Source organism: Gymnogyps californianus, chromosome 2 (genome assembly GCF_018139145.2).
Source record: "Gymnogyps californianus isolate 813 chromosome 2, ASM1813914v2, whole genome shotgun sequence".
In the NCBI taxonomy this organism is placed as follows: domain Eukaryota; kingdom Metazoa; phylum Chordata; class Aves; order Accipitriformes; family Cathartidae; genus Gymnogyps; species Gymnogyps californianus.
This window is the reverse complement of record NC_059472.1, coordinates 64,051,877-64,068,611: the sequence shown is the minus strand read 5'-3', so window position 1 is coordinate 64,068,611 and position 16,735 is coordinate 64,051,877. Positions and strand designations below refer to the sequence as shown.

The 16,735-nt window shown below is 42.3% G+C and overlaps 1 protein-coding gene across 2 annotated transcripts in view; it reads right to left on the bottom strand.

Annotated features, from left to right (window-relative positions):
• The window catches only part of ZNF407 (zinc finger protein 407), a 328,922-nt gene that overhangs the window by 135,212 nt on the left and 176,975 nt on the right, over positions 1 to 16,735 (bottom strand). For both annotated transcript variants that reach the window (XM_050892104.1, XM_050892105.1), the window contains one exon: positions 13,128 to 13,211. In XM_050892104.1, coding sequence (XP_050748061.1) covers positions 13,128 to 13,211 — 84 coding nt within the window. The remainder of the gene's footprint in view (positions 1 to 13,127; positions 13,212 to 16,735) is intronic.

The window sequence follows — 16,735 nt, the reverse complement described above, 5'->3', positions numbered from 1 at the left end:
TCTCTGGTCCCAGATTTATCATCTTATCCATTAAATAATACACATAAACCAGGACTGAGAATATGAACCAGAACTCAATGCTCCATTCCCCCTCTCTTGCCTGCTATCCTTCTGCCTTTGTGAATCTTTTCTGAACAGTGGGCCAATTTCAGCAGAAGGACTTGAAATGTTAACGAAAAAAAAACCCAAACCACCAAACCTAGACTAGAACAATAATATTTTCAGAAGACTAAAATTCAATTTCTGCTGCATGGGCAACTGTACTGAAATTTCTAGAGGGCTACTAATTGAAGAAAGATAAAAATCTCCAGCTTATAAATTATTATGTGAAAAGAGTACTTTTCCTTCCAGTGGAGGGGTCCACCCCCTAGAAGACACTAAGAAAAAAATCTCATGACAGATACACATACTGTGATGCCTAGCTAAGACACCTGCATCCCATTTTTCCAACTGGTTGCTCCAGAAATATTCTGTGTGGCTTACAGGCACTTGTAATTACCATTTAGGGAGGAAACAGGTTTCTTTCTGTATGCAGAAGACAAAAGGCAGCTCATAACTTAGGTGATCTTGACTGCATTGTGCAAGCCTTCAGAAGTATTTATCCTAAAGACTACATAAGGAATCAATATCCCTAACTTAAGAAGCCTGAATAAAACTGCTAGGGATGGACACCTACCTTGTAGACTGTTCAGAGGTCTAGAATAGGCAGTTTCAAAATTAAACCCTAAGTCTCTTAGCAGGTACAATGTGCAGTTTTTCAGACTGACAGGAGACGCACCAGCAGCAGAAGACACATCACTAGCAAAAGACCACTTCCAAGCGGCCATGCCTCCAAGCCAGATTTTTCAAGCCTGCTTAAAGAATGAGACACTCAAGACTTCCAAAGAGACTTTGCCAGAATTCTGAGAAGAGAGAGAAATCTGCATTTTTCATTCTTGGAGACTGTTGGGGTTTTTTTCCTCCCAAGGGAAAAAGAAATGCAAGGTCCTCGGGCCTGAAAAGCCCGTAACGCTGTACGGAAGGACAACGGAGCAGCTTCTGAAAGCTCCATAAAGAGTTGCAATAATTGTTTTCAGCAGCTGCTGGAGAGAATACCAGCCACTATTCTTCATTTATTGTTTCGTGGGACAAGGAAAGGTGAAAGGGCAGGACACAATGCGGTAGCCTCTATGCTGGACAAATTGAGACTGCTAGAAAGTATGTCTTTCCTGCCCAAATGGGGTTTTCTTGTCAGACACTGACTCTCTGCTCTGGAGAAGCTGATTCTCCCAGCAGCTTGAAAGGTACTGGCTGCTGCTTCAATTAAACTCTCTGGGAGGCCATAGACTCCCTAGCAATGTAACCTGTTCTTGAACTGAAGATCTCCTGTGCCTGATTTATTTTATCTTCTAGTATTAAAGCAGATAGCAACATTTTCAGGCCTAAGTAGTAAAGCCACAGGTATTTTAGATAACATACATACTTATTTTAACTGCTTTCATTTAAAATGCATTAGAACCTTGCCAACGCGCCCCCTTGTAAAAAAAGCAGATCTGAACTGAAAGGAGATTTTTAGTTTGCCATTCAGGGGAGGATGGATCAGGTAAAGGTCTGCTGCTGTGCTGGGGCAGTGTCAGTGGGGCTGACAGACGAGCAAGGGCCTGTGGAAGCCAGGAGGGCTTGCAAATTCCATCGTGACCAAAAGAAAAATTATAGTCCTTGCCCACTGCTCCAGGAAGTTTCTCCTTAAGAAATCCTTGTGGCTAACTGCTCCTGTCAAGTGGGCTATGTGTAAATCTCACCTGACAGAAAATACATCACAGCAGCACCACACAACAAAAGCCAGCTAAACTGGGAGGAAAAAAGACGGCCTAGCATAGCCTGTAATTCTTAGCAGCTGCACATGGGAAAAAGTATTTATTTTTATGGAAAATTAACCAGGTTGATAAGTACACTTGAAAAAATCCAAAAGAAGACTAGGTATTTCTTTCCGTTGGGGGGTGTTGAAAAGTATATTAGCTGTAGCAGCAGTACTTTTATTTACTTGTTTATTTAAGTTTTCCACAGCTCTAGTCATTTAAGTATTTTTCGTCTTCCTTGTCTTTGGGCCAGAATGCTCTTTATCAGCCTTTGTGTCCCAATTTTCCTTCCCCCCCTTCCTGCCTCCAGATGTTTCAGGCAACAAACTTAATTTTATTTTTATACAGGCTGCCACTAAATATTCCAGGAGGATTCTCCCTCACACCCAGTCAAGGATTTAATTCATACAAAATTAAAATAACACAAATCAAAAAAGCAACATTAACAGTATTTTTTAAACAACACTATGTAATAACTATAAAATAGTGTATACAAAAATGTGTAAGGACAAAGTCTACGTATTTCAAGATTAATAAAGGTAAAAAACCCCAAACCACCTCCCACCACCACCTTACTAGTACAGAAGACTTGTCCGTGCCTCACCATCTCTAACTTTATCAATAACAAACCCCACAAAAAAGAAGGATAGGTACCCCAAAATGACCCAGTGGTCAACAAGCTCTGGGGGGGAAAAAAAGGAAGGACACACGTTCCAAGACCAAGGACCCACTGTCTTTGCGGGGTTTTATTTTGTTTTTAACACAAGCACTTTCAAAAAGCTATGTTTCCTAACAACTTGCCGAGGCGATCTGCTCCGGTGGAGGCACGTTCCACAGCAGAGCAGGGGATCGCAATGTGCAAGGGGGGGTTCCCGAGCCGGGGAAATGCCAGGAGAGCACGGAGACCTGCCAGGAGCCGGCAGCTCTCACGAGGGAGAGTGGCTGACGAGGCGTGGGCGAGGCCAGGACTAACGGCAGCCGTCCCCCACTCCCGCAGAAGGCAGCCCTCTGGAGCGCTGGCAACCAGGACGGGCAAACAGGGCATGGGGCAGCAGTTTGTGCGGGAGGGTGCCTCTTCAAGGGAGCGACATTCCACTGGCCGAGTGGAGAGGCTTGAAGTCCATGTAACCCAGCAACCGGCACCGTTCTGTGACCACCTGCGCAGGTCAGGGGCACTCATCCTACCTGACCCTCAAGGCAGAATGGTGGGCACTCATCTGAGAGCAAAGGCTGCAGCTCCAGCTCGGGGGTCTGCACCATCTACCCCAGCGATGGCTGAAGCCTCTGCCCAGACGGAGCTGCTGAAGGGAGAGGCTGCAGTGCAGACCTCAGACTGCAGGAAGTGCCTAGACCTTTCTCCTGGGGAAGGGACAGGCATCAGACCTGCCTGCAAAAGGTGTGCCCAGGTGGAGGACCTCCTGCAGCAGGTGGCTGAGCTGCAGGAGGTGGTGAGAAGGCTGTGTAACATCAGGGAGTTAGCTGGTTCCAAGTGCAGCCTGCAGTGGACCCACAGCCTGTGGTCAAACAGCCAAAAACTCCCCCACCGGCACACATGGAGGGCAGGGGGGCCAATAATGCAGAAGAATGGAAGCTTGCAATGGCAAGGACCCGCAGGAGGAAGGGACTTCCCTCAAAGCCTGAGATGCCCTGGCAGAACTGCTTCACCACTCTGCAGACTGAAGAGGAAAGACCCGTCACATCAGGAGAGGCACTGGAGCTAAGGCAGCCCGGTCTGCTCCCTGTGTAACAACCAGCACAACTAAAAAAAGGTGACGGGTGATAGTAGTAGGCATCTCTCTTCTGAGAAGTACAGAGGCACCCATCTGCTGACCTGACACACTCTCCAGAGAGGTGTGCCGCTTACTGGGGGCTCATATCGGGGATGTCACCGAGAGACTACCAAGCCTTGTACACTCCACTGCCTTTTATCCGCTGCTGTTGTTTCACGTAGGCACCAGTGATACAGCCGGGAGCAGCTTTAGGAGTATCAAGAAGGATTACAGAGCCCTGGGAGCGGTGGTAAGGGACTCTGGAGCACAGGTAGTTTTTTCCCTCAGTCCTCCCGGTCAAAGGGAAGGGGTTTGAAAGGGCCAGTTGAATCTGGTGAATCAACAAATGGTTACGGGGCTGGTGCCACAGCCAGGGATTTGGCTACTTAGACCATGGGACTCTCTTTGAGAAACCTGGTCTACTGGGGGCTGACGGGGTCCATCTGTCAGAGAAGGGGAAGAGCATCTTCGGTCATAGGCTTGCCAAGCTTGTGAAGAGGACTTTAAACTAAAGTTGCCAGGGGAGGGGAACCTCAATCCATCCCACTACTACCACTTTGATGCCAGTGCCAGCAATAGGAGCCCAGAGCCTGGAGAGGGATCACAGGTCAGCAGGAGAGCAGCTGAAGAGCAGCACAAAGGAATTCCAGCCAGTAAGTCAGCTTCATCAGGGGCCCAACTTCAATGCCTCTATGCAAACACATGTAGCATAGGGAATAAACAAGAGGAGTTAGAGGCATGTGCACGCCTGCAGGGCTATGATCTCGTTGGCATCACAGAGACATGGTGGGATGGCTCCTGTCACTGAAGTGTTGGAATGGAAGGATACAGACTCTTTAGGAAGGACAGGCAGGGGAGACGAGGAGAGGGTGTCGCCCTCTGTGTCAATGACCAGCTGGAGGGCATGGAGCTCCGCCTGGGAATGGATGAGGAGCCAACTGAGAGCCTATGGGTCAGGATCAAAGGGAAGGCAGGGACAGGTGACATTATAGTGGGGGCCTGCTACAGGTCTCCTGACCAGGAAGACCGAGAGGATGAGGCCCTCTATAGACAGATAGGAGCAGCCTCATGTTCACAAGCCCTGGTCCTCATGGGGGACTTCAACCACCCTGATATCTGTTGGAGGGACAACATGGCAGGGCATAAGCGATCCTGGAGGTTCCTGAAATGCATTGATGATAACTTCCTTCTCCAAGTGACGGAGGAGCCAACAAGGAGAGGTGCTTTGCTGGGCCTTGTTCTCACCAACAAGGAGAGGCTGGTGGGGAATGTGAAGCTCAAGGGCAGCCTTGGCTGCAGTGACCATGAAACGGTGGAGTTCAAGATCCTTAGGGCACGAGGAGGGCGCACAGCAAGCTCGCTACCCTGGACTTCAGGAAAGCAGACTTTGGCCTCTTCAGGGATCTGCTTGGTAGAGTACCATGGGATACAGCCCTGGAGGGAAGAGGGGCCCAAGAAAGCTGGTTAGTATTCAAGGATCACCTCCTCCAAGCTCAGGAGCAATGCATCCCAACAAAGAGGAAGTCAGGCAAAAATGCCAGGAGGCCTGCGCGGATCAACAAGGAGCTCCTGGACAAACTCAAACACAAACAGGAAGCCTACAGAGGGTGGAAGCAAGGACAGGTAGCCTGGGAGGAATACAGAGAAATTGTCCGAGCAGCCAGGGATCAGGTTAAGAAAGCCAAAGCCCTGATAGAATTAAATCTGGCCAGGGACGTCAAGGGCAACAAGAAAAGCTTCTACAGGTATGTCGGTGATAAAAGGAAGACCAGGGAAAATGTGGGCCCTCTCCGGAAGGAAACGGGAGACCTGGTTACCCGGGACATGGAGAAAGCTGAGATACTCAATGACTTTTTTGCCTCAGTCTTCACCAGCAAGTGCTCCAGCCGCACCGCCCAAGTTGCAGAAGGCAAAGGCAGGGACTGGGAGAATGAAGAACCACCCGCTGTAGGAGAAGATCAGGTTCGAGACTATCTAAGGAACCTGAAGGTGCACAAGTCCATGGGACCTGATGAACTGCATCCGCGGGTCCTGAGGGAACTGGTGGATGAAGTGGCTAAGCCGCTATTCATCACATTTGAGAAGTCGTGGCAGTCCGGGGAAGCTCCCACTGACTGGAAAAAGGGGAAACATAACCCCCATTTTTAAAAAGGGAAAAAAGGAAGACCTGGGGAACTACAGGCCAGTCAGTCTCACCTCTGTGCCTGGCAAGACCATGGAGCGGATCCTCCTGGAAACTATGCTAAGGCACATGGAAAATAAGGAGGTGATTAGTGACAGCCAACATGGCTTCACTAAGGGCAAATCATGCCTGACAAGTTTGGTGGCCTTTTATGATGGGGTTACAGTTGATGGATAAGGGAAGAGCAGTGGATATCATCTACCTGGACTCGTGCAAAGCATTTGACACTGTCCCGCACAACATCCTTGTCTCTAAATTGGAGAGACATGGATTTGATGGATGGACCACTTGGTGGATAAGGAATTGGCTGGACTGTTGCACTCAGAGAGTTGCAGTCAAAGGCTTGATGTCTGCGTGGAGACCAGTGACGAGTGACATTCCTCAGGCTCAGTATTGGGACCGGCGCTGTTTAACATCTGTGTCGGCAACATGGACAGTGGGATTGAGTGCACCCTCTGCAAGTTTGCTGATGACACCAAGCTGTGTGGTGCGGTCAACACGCTGGAGGAAAGGGATGCCATCCAGAGGGACCTTGACAGGCTTGAGAGGTGTGCCCGTGCAAACCTCATGAAGTTCAACAAGGCCAAGTGCAAGGTCCTGCACATAGGTCGGGGCAATCCCAAGCACAAACACAGGCTGGGCAACAAGTGGATTGAGAGCAGCCCTGCAGAGAAGGACTTGGGGGTATTAGTGGATGAAAAACTGAATGTGAGCCAGCAATGTGCGCTCGCAGCCCAGAAAGCCAATCACATCCTGGGCTGCATCAAAAGAAGCGTGACCAGCAGGTCGAGGGAGGTGATTCTCCCCCTCTACTCCACTCCTGTGAGACTCCACCTGGAGTACTGTGTTCAGCTCTGGGGTCCCCAGAGCGAGAAAGATATGGACCTGCTCAAGCAAGTCCAGAGGAGGGCCATGAAGATTATCAGACGGCTGGAGCACCTCCCCTATGAGGAAAGGCTGAGAGAGTTGAGGTTGTTTAACCTGGAGAAGAGAAGGCCCCAGGGAGACCTTATAGCAGCCTTCCAATACTTAAAGGGGGCCTACAGGAAAGCTAGAGAGCAAGTCTTTATCAGAGAGGGTAGTGATAGGACAAGGGGTAACGGTTTTAAACTGAAAGAGGGTACATTTAGATTGGATATTAGGAAGAAATTCTTCACTGTGAGGGTAGTGAGACACTAGAACAGGTTGCCCAGAGAAGTTGTAAATGCTCCCTCCATGGAAGTGTTCAAGGCCAGGTTGGATGGGGATTTGGGCAAGCTGATCTAGTGGAAGGTGTCCCTGCCCATGGCAGCGGGGTTGGAACTAGATGATCTCTAAGGTCCCTTCCAACCCAAACCATTCTATGATTCTAACCACAGGATCACAAAAGAAGAAATGGGTTTGGTTTTTTGACAATACTGCAAGCAACTTCTGAAATGCATCAGTTGTTTAAGTCACCTGACATGGAAAATTTTAGCTCCAACAACCAAAGTTTGGGAGAGCAACTGATAAAAGGGTCAGATCATGGGGAGCACCAGTCTGTACAAAAGCAGTTATTAAGCCTGCTGCTAACCACTTAGCCTCATCAGCTCTACCCATTCTGCTCCCCTTAAACCATCACGACTAAGGCTTTCTTTTTCTCTTGCACTGACTTCTTTTAGCATCTATCTTAGCTTTGTCCCCCTCCCCCCCAATTACAGCTTTGTTTTTCTTTCCTTCCTCTTTTCTCTGATTTTATCTCTTTTGAGTTCTCTGTCTTTGATGATGAGCTTTTTAGGACACAGAGCATACCTTACTGCAATCATAAATTTCTCTGTGCAGTTATGTACTTAATGTGTAGTTTTTAAAGGAAAAATGAAATAACACAATAACAAAAACTATAAATCTTGGTGATAGATGTTGATTTGTGGATGGCAAAGTGAAATTTTTATTTATAATCATGACTGTCCAGACAATTTCTACCTATAGGTTATATACTGCATTTATATGAATGTGCTACTGAGGATCCAGCTTTCATGTAAATGAAGGAAAAGAATAAAAATCAAATGGTGCCTTCAATTTGGAAGTCTTGAGTAACTAATCAGAATCTTAGTAAGAAGGAAGAAATCTTACCCCAGTTGTCTCAACCGGAAACTATTGCTTATAGTCCTATTTGTCCTTCACATGTGTTGAGCAGCACAGAAAGAATCCTGTAAGTTTCATTTGACCTAAGGAATGAGTAGACCACAAAACGCAGCCATCTGCTTACATGTTACAGGATTTTTTTCTTCTTATTTCCAACTATTTCTAGTGTTTGTTAAGGCTGTTCCCTGGAGAGGCACTTACAGGCTTGCTAACAAAGCCTGAAATATATTAAAGTAAATTTTGTTTGCTTTTAGTCTGATCAACTTTTTTGCATATAAGACACATAAAAATAAGTACGTCCTTGATCCCTTGCTTTCTTAAGAGTAACTCTGTAGATGCCGTAGGGTCACTCTTCCACAGCAAAAAATGACTGACATTTGTATGATCAGAAATGGGAGGAAAACTGTTCCACTAGACAATTTCTCTTAGGTAGAGAGAAAGTTTTAAGATAACCAGGTTTTTGGTGTCATTTCTGGCCAAAGGTTTGCTATAATCAAGCTCCACACTCTGCTGCAAATGTTGGCATAAATGGAAAAGGAAAAACAAACACAGATCCTCTTCAAATTTCACTTCCCTTGCTGAAAAGAGCAGTAAGTCTTCTTACTGTGCTACATTTTCTGTGGTATTCAACATTATAATTTTTTTAAGCTGTGGTGGAGAAGTTGAAGGGAAGAGGCTACATTATACATTAAATTCAATGCCAAGTAATGTAACTACACATTAAAGTCAAAGAGCAGTTCACATGAGAAATAGAAACACAAAGTGAGTCACTCATCTGGATAAAAACACATATATTATTAAATTTTCTTTCTTTATTACATTGACCTATAAATGTCTTGAGAAGTGCAAGATTGAAATGAGTGAGCAGAAGCAATCATACAAACAGTGATCTGTACGATATAAGCTACCATCTTCAAAAATTCATGAAAGTATTTGAACAAAGACACAATCTTCTTAAGCAGTTCCATAGGTTCAGGGTGACTGTCATAGAACTGCTGTGCACAGTAAGTGTACTTATCCTCTTAATGCTCTACTACTGTAATGTACTTCTATGATCCCCAGGAAGATTCCACCACAACTAACACACGAGAAGCAAATGTAGACTGCCATTGTGTAGAAGATGAGGACAGGGTTTTTGCAATTTGCAGGAGTACTAACATTAAAAAAGGTATGTCATGCAAGAGAACACAGGCTGTGACTGATCAGCGCTGTTGGATTGAGCCAGCTACTACAGCACGAAATGGAAGTTTACTGGGAAACGTGCAGAAGAAGGGAAAACTAGAGTGATACCAAAAGGCAGGCAGACAAAGGAGGAGAGCAGAACAATAACAACAAGAACATAAAAAAAGAAGACATTTTAAAATTAAGAATTAAGTGTTTTCATTTGAAGCCAGAAATGATTACCCTTGCTTGTTTTTTCTCTCATGCAATTTCCTAGTTGATCACGATTAAGGCAAAATATTTACATTATGTGATATTATATGTTTCTTTTGTGTGTGCACGTGTTTTTGGTGGCTGATTTAGAGGCTACTCTTTTTTATTATAAACTTCATATAATCACTTAAATTCTTTATGGAATTCAACTAATTCTAAATTCAGCCAACACTAAAATTTGCAACATTATTTATCTTCCTATCTTCAAGCAGATTTTCTTACTAGGACAAAATATGAATCAAAAAAATATTGTTTCAGGATGACTCAAAAGATGAAAACTTTTCCTCCCAGTCATGTTGAGGCACCAGAACTACAGCATATACTTTCTTGCAGCACCACAAGCTGTCCCTTATTTACCACATAGCACCAGCTGATATTGCAAGTGGTCTAAGTTTCCTAAGACAGTTTCTGCTCACAGCCATTGCTTCAATTCGCAAAATACAAGATGGAGACTCTGATATTTACATAGCCAGTGAAAGACTTGCAGAATTTCATAGATTGATTCTTGCAGAACAGGACTGAAAGAAGATGTATTCAGATCATAAAATAATGCTAGAACATTATACCAGGACAAAATCAGCTGAAGACTTAGCTTATTCTGTGTTCAATGTGGGCACTTCTCACAGGACCAGGTCAGTCATTGAGGACGTAACATATTTAACAGAGAATAAAAACGTCAACTGGTGAAACCAGGGATCTCTTGATAGGTCAAATTATTTTTTTCTACTTCACACTTCTACTTTACAGTTGAGAAAGCCTATATCAAGGAAATCTGTATGGAGATGCATCATGTTTGCAAATAAATTAAAGTACAAACATTTTTGTCTTAAAACTAATGACTTTTTCTTTCAGTTTAACATTCCTGTACTTCTTTTCATTTAAAAACCAAAAATATATCTTCTAGGGATAACATCCTATTTACCAAACTAGTCTCTACTGTTTGCTCCACGAGTGACTGAGGGCCAGATTCTGCCAGCCTTACTCACACTAAGTTATACTTTATGCTCCCTGTAATATTTCCAAAGAAAGTGCATCTTGCACAAGGTAAAGGTGTTTCTCCAGGTACATAAATATAATCTCATCTAAAAAGAGAGGAACAAAGTAAAAAATACCAGAATCAAGAGCACCAAAAGTCTAAGTGGCTGGTCCTACAGCCAGTCCTCTCTTGTGTCAAATATCTATCAGCAGCTGAACATTTCTCTGGGGTGTCAGGACACCTCAGGCCTTGAGGCTGGGACAAGAGTAGGCTTGTTAAGCCGGTTAAGACTCCTCAACTACATGTGAGGATTTGCTCATTTGCCCTTGAATCAAGGGTCTGTGACAGGTGATAGAAGTAAATCTTGGATTGGAAGATGTTCTGTGTCAGCCCCCTAGACAGCTTGTATTACAGCAGGGAATTATTTAAGCCATTTAGACTATTTTTGATAGCTATCCCTTTCAAACCTGATTGTAATTTGCTGTGGCATTCTGCTCTGGGAAAATTGTGCCAACTGGGGACACAGAAGAAAAAAATACAGGTACAAAGAGGAGTGCATGCAGCTAAGGACTAAGATAAAGTTGTGCGCTGGATGAAAATACAAGGAAACCCATGTAAGTGCAACAATGCAGACAAAGGTGGATTGTGTCATTCTCCTTGAAACAAATAGAAGCTACAGATAATTTTTCTGCTAAAGAATCATCTCTGATTGTTTGTGCCACAGAGGCAGATAAATGCCAAAAAGATAGATCCCTCTGCCTCTGAGATACTGTCCTGTATAGTATAAAGTTAATAGCAAAGTAATAACGAGCCTCCAGTCCTGACATAAAATATAAAGTTATGCCTGCTAGATGCAAGCTTCATGATCTATAACCTGTGAATCCTTGTGATCATAGCACAAAAGTCCCTACCATAATGGCAAAAGAAGGGCAAAATGCCATCGAAAACCTGGACAGCTTTTCACCAGGAACATACCATATTTTCAGCCTAATTTAGCACATAAACCAGGAAATAAAACATTTTTTCTATTGACTTGTGGCCTAATCATACAAAAAATATAAATATATAACTGATGATAAGGGCTTACATTTCTGAGAAACCAGATCTGCACTCACATAATAGGTAAAGACAAGAATATGCATTTCTTCCACTTTTCCATTCTGAAATGATCGTTTAGCATTTGTGTGGCTGCACTGACTATGAGTCCTAGACATATGCATGATCCCAGTGTGCCTCACGGCAGGCCAATAAAAAACAAAAGGTAGTTCCCATCCTATTGATAACAATGATTTATTTCTGCTAAAAAAAAAAAAAAAGTCATTTTCATTCTTAGCCCACATTTGGTAAACTTCAGCCAACATGTGAAAATTCTTCAAAGCTCCAGAAAAACAGAAACCATTAGTTACAACTGAAGCATACCACTTCCACTCCAGTAGTTGCAATTGCTCCTGTTATCATTCAGAGAGTGTAATACTAAGAGAACTTATTATATTTACTAAATGTCTTTTCTTGGACACTTTAAAAATACAAACTTCCTGCAGTGAATGGGAACTTACTGTGGCAGTACTCTCACACAAATGTATGTTCCTCGTTATCAGAAGAAAAATTCTGGAAGTATGATTACTAGTTAGACTTGCAAGCAAAATTTGGCCCTGCATATTTTTTTTTAGAGCTTATCCGTTTCAAGATATTGCCTGACCGGCACTGAAAACTCCACCTTTTTGAAAGCATCAGACTCTCCTCCAAATATGGTTGCTTTAATAAACTGAAAACAGGGTGGAAAGAATGGCTCCAGGCTCTCAAGAAAGAGAGTAGCTGCTCTCCAGGAAATTACGCACTTAGATGGTGTATGTCCTGAATCAAGATTAGTTTATTCAGGGACATAATAAAATCTCCCACTGAGATTCCTTTACAAAATCCATGGAAAATTCATGATGTAACAACTACAGCTTCTCATTTGTTAGCCATTTCTTTCCACTGTACATGAGACAATGGTCACTTAACTCACACAGCAATTCCTGATGATACTACATTATCCTCATGATAGTCAGTAAAACAAAAACTACAGTGGCTTAAGCAGCAACACTTCTGCGTCTGTTTGAACAAAATCTATTCAAATAATCAAACACTTACAAGGAACTACTAAAAACCACAATTAAGGTAAAATGCATTAATAAATGTTTAATACTTACACTTTTTCTGGTCTTCTGAAACTAAGAACCAATTTAATTTTATCTGATATTAAATTTTTATAACCAGGTGGTAGGAAAGCTTTACTAATTCTGGGAGAGAAATCCTGCTTTACATGCCAACCATGTGGTAACTCTTAAAGTTGCACCTATTAATTACAAACTATCTTAAAATTACAAAAGGGCAACTGAAACAACACCAGCTTTCAACTATGTCTCAGTCCAAAATAATGGATTAATCTATATGTAGTCTCTAATTTTCACCCAGGGACATTCTAGCAGACTCTTGCAAAATCTTCACAGTAGGTAATCTATTTAGGCCTTGGAAAAAAAAAAAATTAGTAGGCTTAGCATTCATTTAAAGAAGAAAGCCAGTCTTTACAATTCTACTTCCTTCAGAAAAACCACCAAAAATAACCCCCACTCCCCCCAAGCAATTATTCAAACTCCCAACTAACAGATTTGATGCAGACCTTGGGCATACCGATTTTACGAAAATGAGAAAAAGCAAAGTAAACAATGAGCCAATGTATTACTTGTGCTGTAACGTGCTATTTGACTTGCGTTACACCCCAGTGTAGAGGGACTCCCTTGCTGGAGGAAAATATAGCAAAGAGTAAAGACAGCTTCACTGACCTGTGTGCTGCCGCCGATGCTTGGTGAGGGCATGACGTGTCCCGCCGGCAAAGCCACAAAGGTCACAGAGGAACGACTTCTCGCCTGTTGCAACAATAAACAGATGAGGGACTGCGGAGGTCACAGATCATTAAAACATATCTATCAAGGCTTTCAGGGTTACTAATTCCTCCAATCAAATGTTTCCATGTAAATATGTCAAATGGGAATGAAATTACCACTGCGGTTTATTGACTGTGATAAAATCTGAAAAGCACCACTGAACATAATTACATACTTGTCAGACCCATAAAAATTAGCTTTATTATCAATGGAATGGTTTTGTACAACTTCATTTCTGTTAGATGTCTTCCAGATGGGGCTGCTTTATGCACTTGAACAGTTTTTATGCATATCCTGATTTTTTACAATTCCCATACATCTGGCCTTTCTGTGCTGAGTAAAGATTGCCTGGAAAAAAGTTAATATACTGTATATATGTTTCTGCTTAAATAAAATATATTGAATTTACTAACAAATTAAGGGTACTGAGAAATTTTCAACAGACTAGATCACAGTCATCTTTAGTTACCTTCTATTTATTAATAAGTATAAAATTATTTTCTTGAATATACAGAAGAGCCCAGGCAACAATAAAAGTCACATTATTCAGTACCAGTGGCAATTCAGCACTGTTTATGTTTCTAAAGTTTTCATGACATAAAGAAAACAGGTCTGGGGATTGCTACTGAAATTGCAGCAGAACTCTTATTGTTCATCTTCAATGATAATTCTTCATTCCAAACCTCTGGACCAATTTGAGAGATTTTGGCAAGCTCAATACTCATTAAAAGTGTCTAAATGCTCTCTTTTTAGTATCTTTTTTTAATAGAAGCTAGGATTTTGCCCTGTTGTCTATAAATACAGTCTATCATTTCACAGTAATATTTTTACTCAGTACATACATGCACAGCAATCTGAGCCCATGAAGGCCACATGGAAGGTCATTATGAATTAATAACGCTAACCTCAGATATAGACTCAATAACCTCGGATAAGACTGAAATTTTAAAAATATTTTTTTAAAAAAGAATCGCATTAGTCATTTGGAGCCAAATTGTCTCCTTTCACAGTAACGTAGTGGAGCGGGGGCTGGTGGGGCAATGATGCTGAATTCATTGAAACTAACAGTCTCCTTCAAATTCTTCCCCATGGGGAAGGAAATTTAGTTTCTACAAAAGATGGCTGGGTTAAGAGGTCGGGTATCAAATTACCAAGTCCTCCTGTGAAGACAGAGGGATGGAAACCTCCACGTTGTTTATTCCCACATAACCAGGCTAATGCACGGACTTTCTGGAAAAGCACAGTGCCTCAGTTAACTTCGGATGCCATTAATATAAGCAAGAGACCATCTCGTGAGTGGGAGCTCCGCGGAGAGCACCAGAGACTAGCTGCCCTCTCCCACCACTGCCTTGACGGGGGCCCCAGGGGAACCCCAGCTCCCCATCCCAGTCGCCACAGCGCAGGAGTCGTCCCTGGGCCCCGTGCTACAAGGAGGACAGCAATTCCTTCAAAGTTTCCAAGGTAGCCTGAACCCTGCCTCTAAAATGGGATCACAAAAATGCTGATTAATATCCACCAGGTAGCTAGGCTATGAAATGTGATTGGCACATATTAATCTCCATTTCAAAATAAAGAAAATGGTGTATTGTTATTTTCTGCACCCAAATCTGGTCATGAAAAGCAGACTGAAATTTTACAGGATTTTGGGCTTTTTTGAAAATTTGGTCTATCGATGAGAGTATCCCAAGACACTATCTAAGGTGAGAAATAATTTCAGTACCTTCTTTTAGGAGTCAGTTCTAGCCATCTATGATTATAATTGAATTACAAAAAAAAAACCAACCCAGAAAAAGCAGAATGGAAACCCATCCTAACTATCACATGAAGAATGCATATGTGCTAAATGATGTAACAAAGTCTGAATTTTACTGCAAAATGTTTGTCAGTAATATTATTGCTGAGGTTATATGATTGTTACACAGAGATTTCTGCATAATGTCTTTCCTTTGTTTTTTGGTTTTTGTTTTTTATTAGGAACTTCAGCATGTAGCACTTCATTTCATCAAAATATCAAAGAAAAGGAATAGAAGGACTACACATAATGCTTAATTATAATTAAATATTAATTTAATTAATTAATCAATTTTAAGTATAAATCTTTCTAACTAGCTGTAATGCCTAACACCCCAGCATAAAATTCACACTTTAAAGTTAAATGCTGTTCCATGCCTACCAAGAAATTGCTCATCATCTATATATTGTCATAAATTAGCTCATGTTGTGTTTAACATCTAGGAGCAGACTTCAGTATGGCCTGCAGCTTCCTACACTAATGAGGACACAGAGTACCCATAGCATCTTTGCAAGCTCACGGATTTACTGGGTAGTTTATATTTGGGCCTTTGGAACAGCTTTTTGAGCCACAGAGAAATGATTCAAAACCAACCAACAGCTTTAAAATAGGGAAATTGATCCATCCTATAAAATGATTTGCCAGTTAAATATTCCACACTCCTCTAGGTCGGATCTGGGAGCACTCATGCAGGCAGGGCTCTTGAGGGAGTCAGTGAGGCTTTGGATCTGAAAACATGAGACTGGAGGAGATTTGGCCCCTGCTTTTTAAGCTCGGGAAAGGTGGTGATGCATCTGATTTTCTGCAACATTCATTTTCAGGCATATTAATGAATTAATTACTTTATTTGTGTATGTATCGTGGTATATGCACAAATACATACATCCACACAAACACAGAGAGAAAACTTCATCACCTGTGACTTTAAGTTCAACTGCACAGTATTTCTTAGCCCTGAAGCTTGACGTGGGTTGAATCCTTCATATCTAGATATAATATTTCATTTGATGTTATGGGCATGTATTGATACATAGATGTATTTTACATTCTTCTGGATATGCTTAACAATTTTATCATTCCAACTTCAGAATTTGCGACTTTTTAACTTTTAGGAAAATGTAAAGGCAATATTTCACTTGCTGTACAGGGGGCTGATCTAACTTGCCATGTTTATATGATAGCAGAAATGCAATAGAAAATGGTCCTTTTCTTAACAACTTGAATTAGTTTCAAGTGTGCCATTTTGCATTCAAATGTAGAAAGACACGGAAACCAATCCTTTATTTTCTATTAGAAAACAGCCACTGTCCCCTATCTCTCATTATGGTGCAGACTACAAGACCTAACAACAAAAATCCATATTATTGATCTAGCCAAGTCTCCACAATTATTCTTTAGAAGGAAACGCCGACGATAAATTACATCTGCACTGGCTTTTCATCTGCTGTTCGATATAAGTGATCTCTCAGGGCAGGCTGGAGACCTTAAATCGTCAACACCCTTGTCAAAGAAGCTAAGGAGGCCTGGGCTTCCCACAAACAGCTTTGGAGAAAGTTTTAACCTACAGTTTCAAGCTATAGCACAGATTTTTAGAAAATGGGGAAGAATCTGTTCAGGAATAATAAACAAATATTTTTATTTCCAGTGAAAACACTGCATTTGATCTGTGTGAGGAAATGGCCAGGCTGTAAGTGCAGCATGATTTTTCCAAGTC